Consider the following 16,266-nt stretch of genomic DNA (forward strand, 5'->3'; position numbering starts at 1 on the left):
GGTGTTCCCAGCCTGGGAACCCGCGGGGCGCTGCAGGCCGGGAGCGGGGTGTGAGGCTGGCTGGTGCTGCACAGGGTGGGGGTGTCCCCGCTTTGTCCCAGGGTCCAACCTCTGCCACCGCCACGGGGCGCGGGGGACGGCAGGGTGCAGCTGAGAAAAGGGAAATCCAGCCCCTGACGCGCCGTGTGTCTCTGTGGGAGGGCTTAGGGCGGTCCTGCAGCGTTGGGGGCAGGCCCAGCGTGGGGACCGGGTCTGGGCCAGGTGTCCCCGGCCCGTGTCCCCATCCCGGCCCGTGTCCCCATCCCGGCCCGAGTCCCCGGCCCTGGCACGGGCCGCTTCCCTGCTCTGCGTCCTCCAGCCCAGCAGGGGGAGCCCGCGGGGGCGAACGCGCTGTGCGGATTGTCCCCGCGGCGCTTCCGTCCGCCCGCCCTATATAAGCGGAACGCGGGCACGTTGCCGCCTTTTCGGCGTGCGGCGCGGCGGGGGGAGCGGCGGCGGGCGGGACGCTGCGGGGAGCGGGGCCGGCCTCTCCTCGGTCTCGGCCTCTCCTCGGTCTCGGCCTCTCCTCGGTCCCGCTCCGTCCCGGCGCGGTAGAGGGAGGGTCTGTGGTCCTGTCGGGCGCGCCCCGCGCCGCCCTGACCGCCGGCTGCTCTCCCCCGCTGCCCCTTCCCGCGCCATGTTGCAGCGAAGCTTCTTCAGGGCGGGCCCTGACGGCGGCTCTTGGGCCGCGGCGGCCGGTTCCGCGTCCGCTCTTCTCCCCCGTCGCTGAACAAGGGAAGGCCGCGACGTGAGGACGTGGCCGCGGCCCGGCAGACCCCGCTGTGGCGCGGCTGGAGGTACGGGTGGTGCCTGTGTCCAGCCGGGGGGGGGGCCGGGTTGCCATTTTTAAAGATTTGAGTAACTAAAGTGAATCTATTCAACATTTTTTTTTAATGTTTTAATCGTCTGGTTTTCTGTTCAGTGGTGCTGTTCACAAAGGAGGTTGTTAAGCAATCAGCTAAACGCTTGTTTGCTATTAACTACGTTTTTCTCCTTTTTGTCTTTCTTCAGCCTGACGGAAGACAAAGGGTGACGTGAAAAAGACCGCTTGTCTCGAAAAGGCATGGGTAAGTGGTGCTTAGCACAAAGGCTGTCCAAAGAGGTTTCAGGCATCTTATCAACTAAGCGGTGTGTTACATTTAGTATCTACGCACGCACCAAATACCTTTGTAATACTACTTTCCAAGTAGGTGATGTAGCCTTGTTCTTGCAAATATCTGTAACTAACACCTTTTTCAGTCTTTGTGGGGTTTTTCCAACCTGCCACAGGCGTTGCAAAGGTGGCTGCTGTGGCATCTTTGTGTCATTAGGTGGCAGAGAGAGACAGGCTATGTTCTACGCTCGTTTGTTCTGAAACCCGTGAGCACTCAGAGTGATTGATAGCCTGACATTATTTATAAGTAGGCTAGTTAATAGAACGCTCTTAAGAAACTAAGCTTTCCCTATTTTTTTTAATTGCCTTAAACGTGAGATGTGTATGTAATACAACAGAAGGGTGTCCTGCTTGACCAGTAGTGGATGTGCAGCAGAACGGCAGTGCGTGGCTTTCTGATTGTTTAGCCTTGAAAACGGGAGGATCCTGTTGGCGCGTAGACTTGTATTACAGAAGAATGAGTTGAGGTGATCTGTCTAAAGCCACATGGCGAGTTGGTGACATCACAGGGAGCGTGTCCTGGGAGTCACATGCTGGCAGCACTGACCCTGTTCCTGTCTGAAAGTAAAAATACGTGTGCGCTATGCATTCATTTCTTTAGCTTCCCTCTGTTCCTGGGCCTTTCAAATTTGTCTCGTCAATGAAACGGTAACCATATAATTGAGCTTTGATATGTGTCTAAATATATAAAATAAATGCTATATATATTTTCTGCTTCTTTTTCAGAGATAGCGATGTGACGTTGCAGACCCAGGAGATCTCCTCAAAGACCTGAGGTGAGCAGTGGTGGATGTGAGTTCCCCTGTGGAATAAATAGCTCCATGCCCCAGCTCGTGTTGCAGATGTGGCTGTAGTGCCATGTTTGTGTCATTAGGTGGCAGAGAGGAAAAGGCGATGTCTTCGCTAGTGCTCTGAGACCTGTGAGCACTGGGGAATGATGAGCAACCTGACAATTATTTCTTGCTTTTACTGTTTGTTTTTTTTTCTTTAATGTTAATCTTAAATCATAAAGGATGGACAACTGTGGAGGGACAGGGTACAGAGGTAGCCCTGTCCTCCAGTGTGACAATCGTTCTCATAATGAATACCTTGTTTATGTGACAGAAAAGAGATGTGACTGACTTTTCTGCTGTCATGTTCTGTTTTAGAAGTAAAACTTCTATTTTTTACTAACACGCTATGTTAAAAGCTAATTCAGGTTTCTATACCATATCTTTTATTGTTATGGAGGAATGGCAAACGCCAGTCTTCTTTAGTCTAATAGTCCTGAGTCCTTGGAGATTTGCTCTCCTGACATGTTAATATCATCAGGGGGCAGAGATGAAGGGGCTTCCTGTGCCTGACACTTGTAACTGCTCAGAGATGAGTAGCTTGACATTGTTTCCACCAAGCAAAATTCCTTTGAAAAGCGATTAAAATGATGCCAATTTTAACAGCGGGGGAAGGTCCTTCCTTGTCTATTTGTCCTTGGGGAGAGAAAAAAAATGATAGCTTTATTCTTGAATTCTATTTTTGCCTTCAACAATCCTTTGTGGCCTCTGCAAAACATCCTTGCTTGCTGCCTGGTCGGTGAAAGGGCACCTCTTGAGTGTGGCAGGGTTTAGCATTATGTCGATATCAAGAATTGCACCTGGGAGTGGAGGAAATGGGGGAAGCAGGCATTTGTTTGTTGGTTCCAAAGCATTGGCATGATCTAGAAGTAGCTGGGTGTGGATTTAGCATATGGAGAAAACTGCACCCTGTTCCCAGCATTAGTAAAACACTTGGCCAACACTATCTTGACTTCCAAGGGTGCTGAATAAGTTTGACCAGAAGGTGCAATCACCAGTCTTCTGAAATGCAGCTTTATCGTCATGCTGGTGGGGAAAAGTGGGGAGAAAAGCAAGTAAACCAACCATCCCCTCCCCAAAAAAACCCAAACTGAAGATTTTTTTCTTCTTACAGTTACTTTTGAGAACAAGAGTTCTGGAACTTGCTTCAAATGTTGAAGGTAGGTATTGCATCATGTCTCGGAAACATACTGAACCTCAGTGTGTTACCAAAACAGTCAGTGTCTGGGTAGAAGTCCTTATGGTCAGTACATCTTGTCCTTCTGACTTCTTCTGGGACATGAATAAATAAAAAAATAAAATGCTACTAGTGCATACTTGCAGAAAAAACTTAAAATTCAGTGTTTTTTCATCTTTTTTGCTGATAAATCTCTACTTTAGATGGAGCACTGCCTCTATTCTGCTAGTGCAGTAATTTTTGTAAGCACTCTTAATCTGATTAACAAGTGCATTCTTTTAAGGGCAGCTGTCACAAGACACTTATTGAGAGCTTACACTTTTACATATATCACAGTGCCTGAGATTATCAAAATAGGCTCTCGTACTACTGCAGGCTGACACAATGCTACTGAAAAAACAAGTTTGTGTCACAGATGTGCATGGTAATGAGATTGTGTCTTAGACATAGTGAAGAAAGAAAAAGATGGATTTCAGTAATCCAAGCAAAAAATTAATGCTAAAACATGAAGTGTTTTTTAAAGTCCTTCTAAACTGACTTTCAGTAAGTGGAGCAGTGGAACGTTTTGTCCTGTTTCCCCAGAGAAGATTTAGGTTCCTTGTGCATCATGTTCTAGCTGGTGACACAGCAGACAAAAAGCAAAAATAAAATTGAGCGCAATGTGACCTTTTAGCTGTCTTCTGCTCTGTTTATGTGCTAGCACAACGGCAAAGGAACTTGACCTCCATGGCAGCGAGCTGCTGGGGAGCACAGGCATCAACGTATCCTAATAGCTCCGTGTGTTGCTGTCCTTTCTTGGGTGCATGTGAGCCTCTGCTGTGCCACCGTTATTAAAACAAGCGGTGAGAGAAGCTGTGGCTACACGTAGATAGTATTGTGAAACTCCGAGAGGCTTTGCAGTGACTAATAGCTTGACAAAATCTGGCAGTGCTAAATGGTGGAAAATGTCCTCATTAAACGGGTATTACGAGGGCCAAAGGTGCCATTAACCAAGCGGGTAGCTGCTGGCTGCAAAATGAGCCATTTAATTGGGAAAAGTCACTGCCTACCAGCGCTGGCTTTGGAAAAGAATGCTAATAAGGTTGTTGGGGATATGGTTATGTAAAGAGGCATGCCTTAAGATGTGACTCTCCTATTTAAATTTCCTGACTTCTCTTAACCCTGAAATACATATTTTAGTTTTTTCATCAGACCTTACTCACATGACGGGTCCTGTAGGGGTAGTGAGTGCCTAACGAGTCTCTCTTTAGAACTTTACTGTGTGAGGCGTAGGATAGCTATTAAAATTTTCCTAATAGCATTTGCTGCTAACCATCTTCCCAAGACTGAGCTGCAATCCCAAGCGATGAATATTGCTTTACTGAAAGAATTGTCTGGCTTTCAGCTGTGGAAAAGATGAATATTTTGTATTAAAGTGGTTTTGAGAAAAATGAAAAAGTCTTTCTGCATGTTAACTTAGCCCTTCACCATTTAGAACTGTTTTATGTCATGGCTGTGAGCACTGGAATAAGCCCAGCTTTTCTTTCTTTGCACTGTTAATAGCTTGCCTCTGCATTGAGATGGGCTCCCTAAAAATCAAAGGCGAGTTTGCCAAAGAGTGAAAGAGTAACCAAGAGCAGGCTCCAGCTATCGTGCCCTTAAATTATCCCTTCCCAGGCTCACCAGAGTGCACTGTGCCTCGCCAGAAGATTTTTTTTTTTTTTTTTCCCCCAAAACCTTTCCGATCTAGTGACAATGAACCTCTCCTCAGTTAATCTAATTTATTAGTGCCATCTGCCTTCTGTCACGACATTAGGTCCTGATCCACGTAAGTTTGCAGGCACTCAGCTTCCACTGAGTGCAGTGAATACAGCCAGTGCCAGTTCAGGTAGGTGTTCCTGTGATTCTGGCCTGAAGTAAATTGCTTTCTGAAGTTTCCCTGTGAGTCGTGATAACAGCCCAGCTAATGGCTTCCCTAAAATTTGGTTTAATTTTATGAAGCTTTTTATTTCCTCTGGGATGTGAAAAATCTTTGGACAGTCCCAAGACAAACCTGATGTAGTTCTTCAATTAGCTGAAAATGTTGCCTCTGAAATTAAAAGCAATTCTCTGTCCTGACTAGCTTCAGTGCTCAGATAGCGAACAGCAGGAGCCTGGATGGTATGGATTAATTAGCTGCTTATGACTGGCATTTATTGCTAATTTTTGCTGGCTGTATTTGAAGTTGTCTAACATCCTCGGCCTTTTTTTATTTGCAGATCATACCTTGAGTTTTAGAATTTCTAGCAAACCTGGCTACAGCAAGTGAAATGGTTGGCAGCGTCTGCGTTTGAAGATCTGTAGATTCCTAAAACTTGGTCTTTTCTCATACATGGCTTAAAGCGCACTACAGCTGGTGAAAGCGCACGTGATGCTGCTTGTGGTTCTGAATGTTTGCTGCAATTTGTGTACTCAAATGTCAGTTTAAAAAAAAAAAATCGTTCTGCTCCAAGTGTCCTTTCTGCTTTTGCTGTTCTCCTGTTGAATAGCCATAGAAGTTGTAATCTTGCCCTTTGCCCAGTCATCGTGGCTCATACATTTTTCACAGCCATATTCTAAAGCACCGCTGTTTGAATTGGTGTTTTCTCTGCGTGGTTAAGAAGGATTAAAAAAACAAATTACTAAATAAAGATGCCACCTACAGTAAGTTGGAAATGATGATGCTTGTGTATTTGCAGCACCCCAATAATATTAATTTTTAACCATTCTAGGATTTAAGACTTTTATTTGTGGATATGAAAACTGGGATGGTTTTTTACTTTAAACAACAAAAGGTAGAAGTCTTGCTGCTTACCTCCATCCTTTTGTAGCACAAATCTACTATTACGCTGCTGAAGCAGCAGCATCTGTGAGATCAGATTGTCAGTCTGCGGTGTTCTGGCTCTTCCTCTTTTTTTCCAGCTAACATGGGAAATCTGGAGAAGGCATGATGAGTGTAGAATAACTTTGCCTTTAGTCATTTTTCTCCCATATTGCGGTGTAGCTCATAAACTGTTAAGCACGTGTCTGAAAACACTTGTGCTTTTTATTAGTGATGAACAAAACTCGGTGCTCTGGGGGGGTGAGTCATAAGTGATTCCTGGGAGTGTTCCCTGCTGCTCCTGGGGTGTGCAGATTAATAACACGGTAATGTGACAGCTCTTGTCAGGAGCGTCTTTATTTGAATAAAGCTGTCTTCGCTAGTTCTTTAAAGTACAGGGGCTGTTGTTGAACTTCATCTTTCACCATAAATGCTTAAAGAGATTCTGATGTTTAAAGTTACACAGATAAGCAAGGAATAGGGTGGTTTTCCTCTTCAGGTGCTTACCCGCTGCTTTACCCAATACTGCTTTTGGGGAGGGGAACAGTGGGGATTCAGTGTAGCAGGAATGCCGCTTTCTGGGCAAAATTTACTACTGAATTTCAAACACAGAGGGGAGGGTGGAAAAATGGCTTTTCTGATGATCTGAGGAGAGGCTTTGGCACAGTTGTTGGGTTCATTTTCCAATAGCAGAAGAAAATTAATTTGTCAGTGGAGCTGGTTGCCATGGGAATGCAGGACAATAGAGGAGGAGCCGGTGGAGTCTCATTACCAAATCCCGTTACCGGAATTCTAGTCCTGGCCTTTGCCCTCCACCAAATGCTCCCGTGCAGGTTCACCTGCCCGGTGTTCATCCCGAAGGAAGGGTGAGTCCGAGGGGCCGAGCAACTCGCCACCCTTCAAACGCAGAAACCTCACAAACACTCAGCCTTGCCGCAGACGAATTGCGTTGGGAAGCCAGCTCCTCTGCGGGAAGCGAGCTACGCTGGCTCCTGCTAGATTTAGAGCACTGTTGACACTGAAACATTTCCTCCATAAATAATAGTGAGAGGTAATGATGATCCTATGGAACTAATAGAAGGAAATACTGATACCTCTCCTCCAAAGGGCACATAAATTTGCAGCCATGACACTACCGATTGCCTTCACAGGCTATATATACTGTCAGATGTATTTTTTCCTTTGTGATTGTACTTCAGATATATGCTCCACTTCACTGAGCAATTGTTGGCAAGAGCACCAGCATACGGTCCATCAGCAGCAATACGACTCTGCTGGGACCAGAGCAAGCTCGGGGTAGTTTACATAAACTCTTCCTCTCTACCCGTAATTTCAGAAGGATGCTGTAACTGAGCATTTAACGGAAATAAAACTATAGACCTGGTAGTATGTACACAGCCAAACAAATGTCTTGAAACTTGCTGAAAGCTTGCCTGGAAATTCGTTTTAATAATGAGAGAAGCACCGGATTATTCTGGTATTAATCTTTAACCTCTGCAGTGCAAGCCCAGCTTAGTTTTAGGAGAATTAAACCGAGAGGTTGGCTTATCCCTGCTCTGAGTACTGTGGGAAGTAACGCACGGAGCGTAAGTGGTAACTGGTGGGGATTGTTCATGTCGTAGCCCTTTTCCTTTAAGCTATTCTTGGCCTTAGATCCTTCCAAAGCCGACGCGTGAGAGGGAATGGCCAGTGCTGCCAATTCCGGGCAGGAGCAGCCGGGTGGGAGCCTCACACGAGCCATCACATCCCTGTCTGGGGTCAGGCACTTAAAAAAGGAATGAAAGAATTGCCAGGATTCTCCGCTGTGGAAAAGACAGCTTATCTGCTTCCTAAGTTACAGCTGGATCTGATGGCGGATGACTCAGACACGTAAGGAGAGACTTTTGGATAGGGAAATCTACCTTTTTCTCCTTTTTAGATCACAAGCAAGCTGGTACTTAAAAGGCTGCTGTTTTGCTATTGATGTACTGGTGTGATTCACGTAAAAGCTATTTATTTACATCAGAGACGTTCATCAAAAGAAGATGTGACAAGTACAGCATGAATGATTCGTTCTCATCTCTCTGCACTGCTTTCCTGTTAATCAAGAAACAGTCAGATGCATCCAGCTGGGCTCCGCTCCCTTATCGCCTTCCGTGTCATCTTCCTCCCCCAAGCCTGTTCAGCCCGGCTCCCGGCGTCCCAGCTCCGCAGCACGCTCTCGCTGACTATCGATGATGCTGCTGGGCGGTGGAAGTCATGATGCTTGGTTTTCCATGAAGGAGAAGGGGCTGCAGCTATGCTCAACTCCCTGCGCAGGGTGTATTTTTCCTGGGGGGGAGAGGATGGAGGAACAGGCCTTCGACCCTTGGACTTTATTCCAAGATTGCAGATTCTAGACTCCAGGGCCGTGCTTCCCCCGTTAGGAATATTTGGTGTTTGAAATCTTCTTCCAGAGCAAGGTCTTGAGGTTGTTCAGCACAAGGGAGTGGTGGACTTCCATCTGGCTGGCCAGGCCACTGAGGGTCATGCAAGTTCGGAGCTGTTTCTGCAGCTCTTCTTTCAGCTCCAGCGGTGCTCCGTACAGCAGGTAGTCCTGCAGCAACCCGCAGACCTTTGCCAGGTTGGGCTGCACCACGTCGCTTTTGCACTGCTTCATGAGTTTGTCGCACGTCGCCATACAGTCCTTCCCGTAGGTGCAGTCCACGTTCTGCTCACAGTGACGTCCCTTGAGGAAACCTCTGATTGTCATCTCCGTTGCCACCTTCCTCAGGTTGACCATTTTGAAGTCGTACTTGTCATTGTAGCCTACGTTCTTAAAGCTGGTCTCGCAGATGTAGAAGTTCCCGTAGGTCCCGTGGAATATCTCCTCCACGAACTCCAGAAGGCCGATGGCGATCTTTGCCCGCCGGGGCCACGCTGGTGCAAACCACTGGTGGATGATTTGGTGGATGACTGAAGGCAGCAGCGACTGGAGGAAGGGGGGGACGTCCACTCCGTAGAGGGAGGTGTGGGGGATCTTCTCAGTGACGTAGAGGTCCCCGCAGTGCCCCAGCAGCTTGGAAGTGTGCTCTTTCTCATGCAAGGAGAGCATGAGAAGAAACTCATTGAGCTGAAGTAGCGCCCAGATGGATTTGGCCTCCGCTAAAGACACTTTCCCATCCCGGTTCACATCTGCCATGGCGATGATCCGGCTCACCAAGGCTGCAAGAGAAGGCTGATCTCCCAGGTTGGACTGTGAACAGAACAAGAAGCGGCATCAGACCCTCACAGCTCTCTGTGTTCGGGCTTCGTATCGCGAGACTGGACCGGGGAAGCAAAGAACTGAGTTTGGGAGAGGAGGAAACAGCCGCCGTGCTCGAGCAAATTCGGTGCCGTACCATCGTAGATGGTAAGCAGTCCTGCCTGGCGCCCAGCAGCTGATGGAGCGTGGGCCAGAGGAGCTCTCATTTCAGGGGAAGGAAAGACATGTCTAGCCTCTCTGAATCACAAGTGGCATCCCAGGCCCGCAAGATCCCGGGGGGACCCTCCGCACTGACCTTTAGGAAGTTCAGGAGCATTTCTTTGAACTCATCCATTGACGTCCCTCGTGTCGGTTTGTCAAAGAGGACCACGTCCCTCCTGGGCACAGAGTCGGGGTGGCTGTCTGCCTTCAAGGCTTCTTCGATGCCACATTTGATGATCACCTCCCTCTCCCTCCAGAGCCCACTGTAAACCTACAGCAAAGGAGAGGGGACGGGAGGAAAGCAACAGCAAGTGCAGGGAACCGGTTTCTGGTTCGGTTCGGGTACCAGGGCTGGGGTGAGGAGCAGACATGCGGGTGGGTGGAGGAGGACATTTCCCAGGTTTGACGCTTGCCCCCATCCCCGGCCGTGCCCCGGCGGGGCAGAGACCTACCTGCTGGGTGGGAGAGGAGGAGAGGCAGCGCTGGAAGAGGAGGCTGCGCTCCTCACACAGGTCTTTGCACGTGGAGCCAGAAATTATTCCCTTCTTGTACTGGTCGCACTGGGGAGGGGAAGGCAGAGAGAGGAGCTCAGCGGGGGCAGTTCCATTTGCCTGAAGAAGTCCGACAGATCCGGGCTCAGTCCCACGGCTTGTGGTCTGGGGCACCCCAAGGACATGAGGTGGGGGCATGCAAAACCCCCGGCCTCCCGCGCTGCCGCCAGCCCCACGTCCGTCACCTGCCGTGCCCAAACTCCTCATCCCCGCTCCTGCAGCAGGACTGGGGCCAGCACTTTGGTTTTTCAATTTACCACGTGTACCTTACAGCATTATCACTATCGTCGTGTTCCCGGTGAGCCTGTTCCCTCTGAATTCACGCGAGTGTCTCATACAAGAGAAAAACACCCCTTAAAAGAGGCGCATCTGATTGCAAAGCCACACCGGCTCTTTGGAGGCAAGAACGGTATCTCCACTTGCCAACAATCTCTTTCTTTCCTGGGATTCTGAGGTTCTCGAGCACAGAGGGGCTGCTTGGGGTCACCACCCCAGCGTCACTTTGGCCTTGGATTTGGCAGCCCTGGAGGTGCCACCAGCCAGAGGGTAACCCAGCCGTGCCGGCACGGCGCGCAGGTGGCTTTGGGCGATGTCTGCATCTTGGCAGCCGTTTCAGGCAGTTCAGGGTGTCTGGGAGGGAAGGGAGCGCCTTGTGCTCAGACTTTCATCGGGGAGATGCAGTGCCAGTTACTCAGAGCGCGGCCCCTTCCAGCACCCCCAAACTCCCCACTCTCTCTCTTCCAAAGAAATCCCAGCCCAAAATCTTTTCTGCTCAAAGATTTCTACTGTCCCTAGAGCAAGGACTTTAATGGGGGAGACACAGGGGGAGGAGTGTGTAGGCATACCTGGGGCTGAGCCCCGGCCGAACAGGCAGCAGCTGTGGGCAGAGCTCCCGGCTGCAGGCAGGGCCCGTGGGGGCCGCTCGGGGTCTGGGGCAAGGTGACCCCTGTGCCGCTGGAGGGACCGCAGGGGATTTGCTCCTGGGTGCTCCTGCTGCGAGTCCAGGGGGTTAGAGGAGCTTCCAGGGCTGGAGGAGAGGGCAGCGTGGAGCTGGGCGAGGATGAGGATGCACGGGCTCGGGCTGCTCAGCAGCGCCTGCTGTGCAACGGGCTGGCTCCAGCCCAGGCGGTGGTGGGGACAGAGACAGACGGTGGCTCTGATCCGCAAGCTGGGCAGCTTGGTCGGGAGCTGGAAGCATCCCCGGGCAGGAGAGGCAGCAGCTCTGCAGCTTCACAGCGAGGGCACAACACCCTCAGGGCTGGAAACAGGAGCTGCAGAAATTCACTGCATCTTTTCCCTCTTTTTTTTTTTTTTTCCCCAACGTGGATGGGAATTAACCCGTGGACCTGCTCACAGGGGACACGGCCAGACACAGCGCCTTAAACCCCGAGCTCAGAGCAGGAATTAGTGCCTGAAACCCCGTGGTCAGAGTCATGCAGAAAATCAAATTAAACGATCGTCGCTGTTGTTATGGCAATTCCTGCCTCCCTTCTCTGCTGAAGGATTGATGAACGAGGCGTTTTCAGCCAGAGCCTGGTGTCCCACTCCTCGCGTGGGCTGGGCAGGCGACCTGCCCCCCTGCCATGGGGTACACGCAGCAGTCCTGGGGGAGCCCCGCTTGGCTGCCAGTCCTGGGGATGCTGTGGGGAGCAGGCTGCACCCCACTGCAAATATCAGGCAGGGGCAAAATGCACCAAGCCAAGCTCCCACGAAGGCTCTGCTCTTTGTGCAGCCTGGTGCTTTCTTTAGGGCATGCCAGCAGTTACACAGAGGTATCCATGGACTGGCTGCTCCCCTTTTTTCTCTGCCACTGCAGAGCTCGGGGGGGGCTGGCACCATGCTCTCCCTGCCCTCATATCCTGCTCACCGCCCTGACTTCATCTCCACAAACATTAATCTGCCCGTGTCTGCCTGGCCTGCCCTGGCCTGCTTCCCTCCGACATCTCATTAAATTGTTCCGCCGTCGCCCTGGCAGGATAAGGTCACCTCTCCCTCTCTGAGCTCTGCGTGATGCCGGGGACGGTGCTGGGGAAGCAGCTGCCGGGAGGGCTCCTTGGCTCAGCTCTTGTGCAGGATGCTGCCCCGGCGCTGCCCGCCCGGCTGCAAAGCACCGCACGGGGGCTGGAAATGGGGGTCCCGCAGCCCCGCTCACCCCAGCACCCCAAACCGGGACCACCGCGGCTGCGGGGGCTGCTGGCCGCCACTCACGATTATCATCCGGCAGACGTGGCCGCGGCAGAGCTCGGAGTAGGACGAGTAATGCATGTACGCCACCCAGCTGCCCACGAAGATGCCCAGCCACACCACCAGCAGGTATTTCACTTTGATGCCTGGGAGGCGACTCTGGAAGGAAAAGAAAATGCTGGTGAAGGCCAGGGCTCTGCACAGGTCAGCGGTGGCTGGACAAGGACGACTTCTTCTATACAAACCAACCCAGCATTGGTGAAACATTCAGCCTTTTTTATATATATATTCACCAACCTATTATGCAACTCCTGCTGCAAGTAGGTCACTTAAAATTCCCTAAAAGCAGGGAAAAAGCTCGGGGCTGCAAAGAGCTGGATGCCGTGCGTCCCCATGCCCGGGAGCCGTGGCTGCATGTGCCCGCTCTCCTGCCAGCGTGAGGGCAGAGCCTGCTGCCTTCTGCACCCCCGGGGTTCACCGTCGGGGCTGCAAGAGGCTCCGCTCCTGTCCGGGGAGACCCTTCTCGGCAGACCCCCCGTTGCAAAGCCCCACGGGCACAGGAGGCTGCCACTGCCAGCTCCCGCGTGGGAGCAGGCGAGTAACGAACCTGGAAGCGCATGGATAATACTCCGTGCAAACGTCTCGGAGGCTCGCAGCGTGATTTTCTTTTCCTGGCTGCATTTCTTCCCCTCTCCCCCTGTAACAGCAGCGCTGCTGCCATCTGGCCTCCCCTCAATATAGGTTGTTTACCTGACCCATATAACATGGCGCAGATCCCTGGCAGTTCCTAAGGGCAGGGAATTAATCCTTACGTCAAACGCCCCATTCCCTCCGGTTTCTATAGATAATTCCTGCTTCACGCCAGGCCAAGAGAGCTTTTGGCCAGTGGCCACCTCCAAACCCTCCTCTCTCCTTGCACTGCATCAGCCAGTGAGACCGTGACCTGCTGCCGGGATAGGGCTGGATCCGAGCGGATGCGGCACCGTTACAACCTGCCAGGGATCCTCGCTTGGGTCTTGTAGCCCCAAACGGCTCCCACCTCCAAAACGCCTCCTCCCTGGCCCCTTGCTGAGGGCTTAAGGGCTCTGCCCCGCGGCAGTACCCAGAGGCGGTGGAATCTCCTGCCCTCCTGCGGCACCGGCTGCAGCCAGCGCCTCGGCTCACCCCGGCCCCAATGAACGAGCTTCGCAGGACTTGGCAAGCAAGGGTGCAAGCGGGCAGCTCTGCCTCGAGATCACAACATCTTGCATGGTAATTCGAAATGCTGAAGTATGGAGAGGGCCACGATGCCCCGTTTGCCTGTCCAGCAACAGCGCTGCTAATTAACGCCTGTTAAAGAGAGCCTGACCACGGCGAGGACTTGGCAAAGACGAAGGATGTGTGGCTGCTCCTGTCAGCTGAAAACCAGCTCAGGTCCCTGAAGTCAGACATACTGCGACGCGTGAGATCCTCCCCAGCACAGCAGCCCCTCAAAAACTGCGGGAGAGGTACGTGACCCACGAGGTCCCCTGCCCTCAGCAAAGGGGCCCCTTCCATGGACCTTCCAGCTAGAGACATGTTTTGGTGTGGCAAAGCCCTGGAATGGCCAAAATGTCCTTTTTAGCTTATTCAGACCTATGATCCATCATGTTCCTGGGGCAGAAGGGGGGTCAGGACTGCGACCTGAGCACAGCACGGCGACCACTGGCTTCATCGTCCCTCTAAATGACGGAAAGAAACGTGGAGATGGGGGGTGCATTACGACGAGAGGTTCCACTGTCAATATTTTGGATTCACAGCTGGTGCTAAGGTTTCCACTAGGAGCTCAGCCTCAAGGCACGGGGCCTTCCTTGCCGGGGGGGGTTCCCTGCCCGCTGCCCCGCCTGGGCCATCAGCCTGCACCAAAGGGTGTGAGTTGCTGTTTAGTTTTAGGGCAACTCTGGGGGACCTGGAAGTGCCTTTGAGCCGGAGCTGACTTCAAAGGCAAAATGGATGCAGCATCACAAAATCCTGCGCCATCCCCGCTGCTCCCTTGCCGCACCCTGGGAACACAGAGGGGGTTGTTTCATGGCGGGGCCCGACAGCGGGGACCGTGCCAGGGCTGGCGTGCTCCCAGGGGCGGCTTGGCGTGGCTGTCACCCCCTTCCCATGGGGTATCTGCGCAAGCTATCCCAGCACAAGGGCTACCCCAGCTCCCGCCCACCCTCACGCTGCCAGACCCCTGCCCACCAACACGGCCCCACGCAACCGCTCCTCAGGCCTTTTGTCTCAGAAGAAGGCAGCCTGTGGGGGTGGCTCAGCACCCAAAGGCCCATCTCCCCTGGGAGCGGAGCCACAGCACCCGTCGGGCTCTCGGCTGTCCTGGGGACCCACAGAGCCACCCCTCTAAAGGCTCCCCTCGGCCGTGCAGCCCTTCCCGCACCCGGTGAACCCAGGGCTTTGCGCCAGCTCTGCACTCACCTCCTGCCAGCATCCTCTGCCCACCAGACAGCCCCTCCCGTGTCCCCCCTTCTCCCCTCCAGCAGCACAACCCCTCCGGTCCAGGACCTTCGCCAGAGTCAGGGTTTCTCATCCCACGGCTGCAGAGAAAACACCCAAGCCAGCATCCCTGGCCCCATCACCGCCGGGCCCCCGGCGCGCTGAGACAGGTCCCCAACCCCCACGGCAGCTCAGGGATGGGGGGGGGGGGGGAAGAAAAGAAAAGAAAGAGAGGGAAGGAGTCACCCCTGCCCTGCACTGCAGCATCGGCTTCTTCATTTCTTCATTCACCGATGCGGGCTGACGGATGGGCTGCCCCGGCGCTTCACGGCCGGCGCGGTTCCCCCAGCACAGCACCGCGGCGCGGGTTATGCAACCGCCTGCGGCTCCCGGTGCCGGTCCGGGTCCCCCCGGTGCCGGTCCAGGTCCCCCCGGTGCCGGTTCCCGCCCCCCCCCAGCTCCTTCCACCGGCCGACCGCGGCGGAGCGTCCCTTTGTGCACGGCCGGTGCCGGGATGCGGAGACGGGCATCACCGACCCCCCCCCCCGCCCCCCCGGCGCATCCCCCCCTCCCCCGGTACCTGCAGGCCCTTGGAGAGGGGGCAGAACAGCACCAGATGCACCAGCCGCCGGATCCTCCGCATGCTGCGGGCGCCCCGCGGCCGCGGGCCTCAGGCTCCGGGGGGCATGGCCGGGGCGGCCGCGGCTCCCGCCTCACCGCCGGGGACCGGGGGAGGGCGGGGGGGGGGGGCCGAGCCGCGCCGCCCGCTCACACCGCCGCAGCGCGCCCGGCCCGGCCCGGCGGGGCTCAGCTCGGCTCCGCCCGGCTCGGCGCGGGGCGGCGCACGCAGCTCCGCCGCAGCTCGGGGAGGCGGGGGGCTGCCGCCCGACACGGCACGGCACGGCAACGGCTCGGCTCGGCTCGGCTCGGCTTGGCTCGGCACAGCACGGCTCGGCACGGCACGGCTCGGCACGGCGCGGTTCGGCACGGCACGGTTCGGCTTGGCACAGCACGGTTCGGCACGGCCCCGCCACATCAGCCCCGAGCCCTCGGAGTCCCGCGCGAGTCGCAAACCCAAGCCCGGGGCTGTCCATCTGGGGATCCCACCCGGGTCACACCCCCAGGCTCACCCCACCGCCCGGGGGTCCCACGGCAGCCCCAGGGCCGGTCCATGACCCTGGCGGAGGGGGGTCCCTGGAGATGCTGATCCCCCCGGAGATGCTGATCCCACCCCTGAGCACTCACAGCAGCTCGGGTTTTCTTTACAGCTACTTGGGGTGGCAGCCTGGAAGAGCCCCCCCGGTTTGCAGCAGGTAACCTGCCGGCACGGCCCGGGGGGTGCATCCCCCCAAGGGCTGAGACCGGCCACGGCCTCCTGGCTGTCTCCCTTCTCAATCCGAAGCCCGAGCAGCGGCAGCAGCAGCTGTCCCCCCTGTTCGCACCGCGCCTGGGCAGGGAAACCTCAAGGCAAGACAGGGGCTGCTTTGTGTCAGGCAGCGAGCAGGCAGGCCAGCGACAGCCTCTCATCCAGGGGGGCTGCAGGGTACACGGGCAAGCTAGCGCAAGGGGAAAGAGAGACAAAAATAGGATGGAAAATGGTCTGGCAGCGTCAGTCACGAGGCCGTTAAGATAA

General features: G+C 54.1%; 1 protein-coding gene, 1 long non-coding RNA gene and 2 other non-coding genes across 5 annotated transcripts; 3 read left to right on the forward strand and 1 right to left on the reverse strand.

Annotated features, from left to right (window-relative positions):
- The first annotated feature begins 560 nt into the window (after positions 1-560).
- LOC142604609 (uncharacterized) lies at positions 561-5,864 on the forward strand. Its single transcript, XR_012838461.1, has 6 exons — positions 561-836; positions 1,051-1,106; positions 1,919-1,968; positions 3,137-3,182; positions 5,437-5,573; positions 5,779-5,864. It is a non-coding gene; the product is annotated as an uncharacterized LOC142604609 (long non-coding RNA).
- Positions 1,299-1,431, forward strand: LOC142604678 (small nucleolar RNA SNORA17). The gene has a single exon (XR_012838527.1). It is a non-coding gene; the product is annotated as a small nucleolar RNA SNORA17 (small nucleolar RNA).
- Positions 2,013-2,146, forward strand: LOC142604679 (small nucleolar RNA SNORA17). The gene has a single exon (XR_012838528.1). It is a non-coding gene; the product is annotated as a small nucleolar RNA SNORA17 (small nucleolar RNA).
- A 58-nt stretch (positions 5,865-5,922) lies between the features above and the next one.
- DIPK1B (divergent protein kinase domain 1B) lies at positions 5,923-15,455 on the reverse strand. Of its 2 annotated transcripts, XM_075772050.1 has the most exons (5): positions 15,214-15,454; positions 12,201-12,335; positions 9,894-10,001; positions 9,536-9,712; positions 5,923-9,231 (listed from the first exon to the last, which is right to left on the reverse strand). In XM_075772050.1, exons 1-5 carry the CDS (start codon positions 15,274-15,276, stop codon positions 8,419-8,421), a joined length of 1,296 nt encoding a protein of 431 aa, XP_075628165.1. In that variant the 5' UTR covers positions 15,277-15,454; the 3' UTR covers positions 5,923-8,418. The 2 variants fall into 2 exon arrangements, with proteins under 2 accessions (XP_075628165.1, XP_075628166.1); XM_075772051.1 differs by lacking the exon at positions 12,201-12,335 and having other exon boundaries at positions 15,214-15,455.
- Between the last annotated feature and the right edge of the window lie 811 nt (positions 15,456-16,266).

The sequence above is a fragment of the Balearica regulorum genome, chromosome 20 (genome assembly GCF_011004875.1).
Source record: "Balearica regulorum gibbericeps isolate bBalReg1 chromosome 20, bBalReg1.pri, whole genome shotgun sequence".
Taxonomy (NCBI): domain Eukaryota; kingdom Metazoa; phylum Chordata; class Aves; order Gruiformes; family Gruidae; genus Balearica; species Balearica regulorum.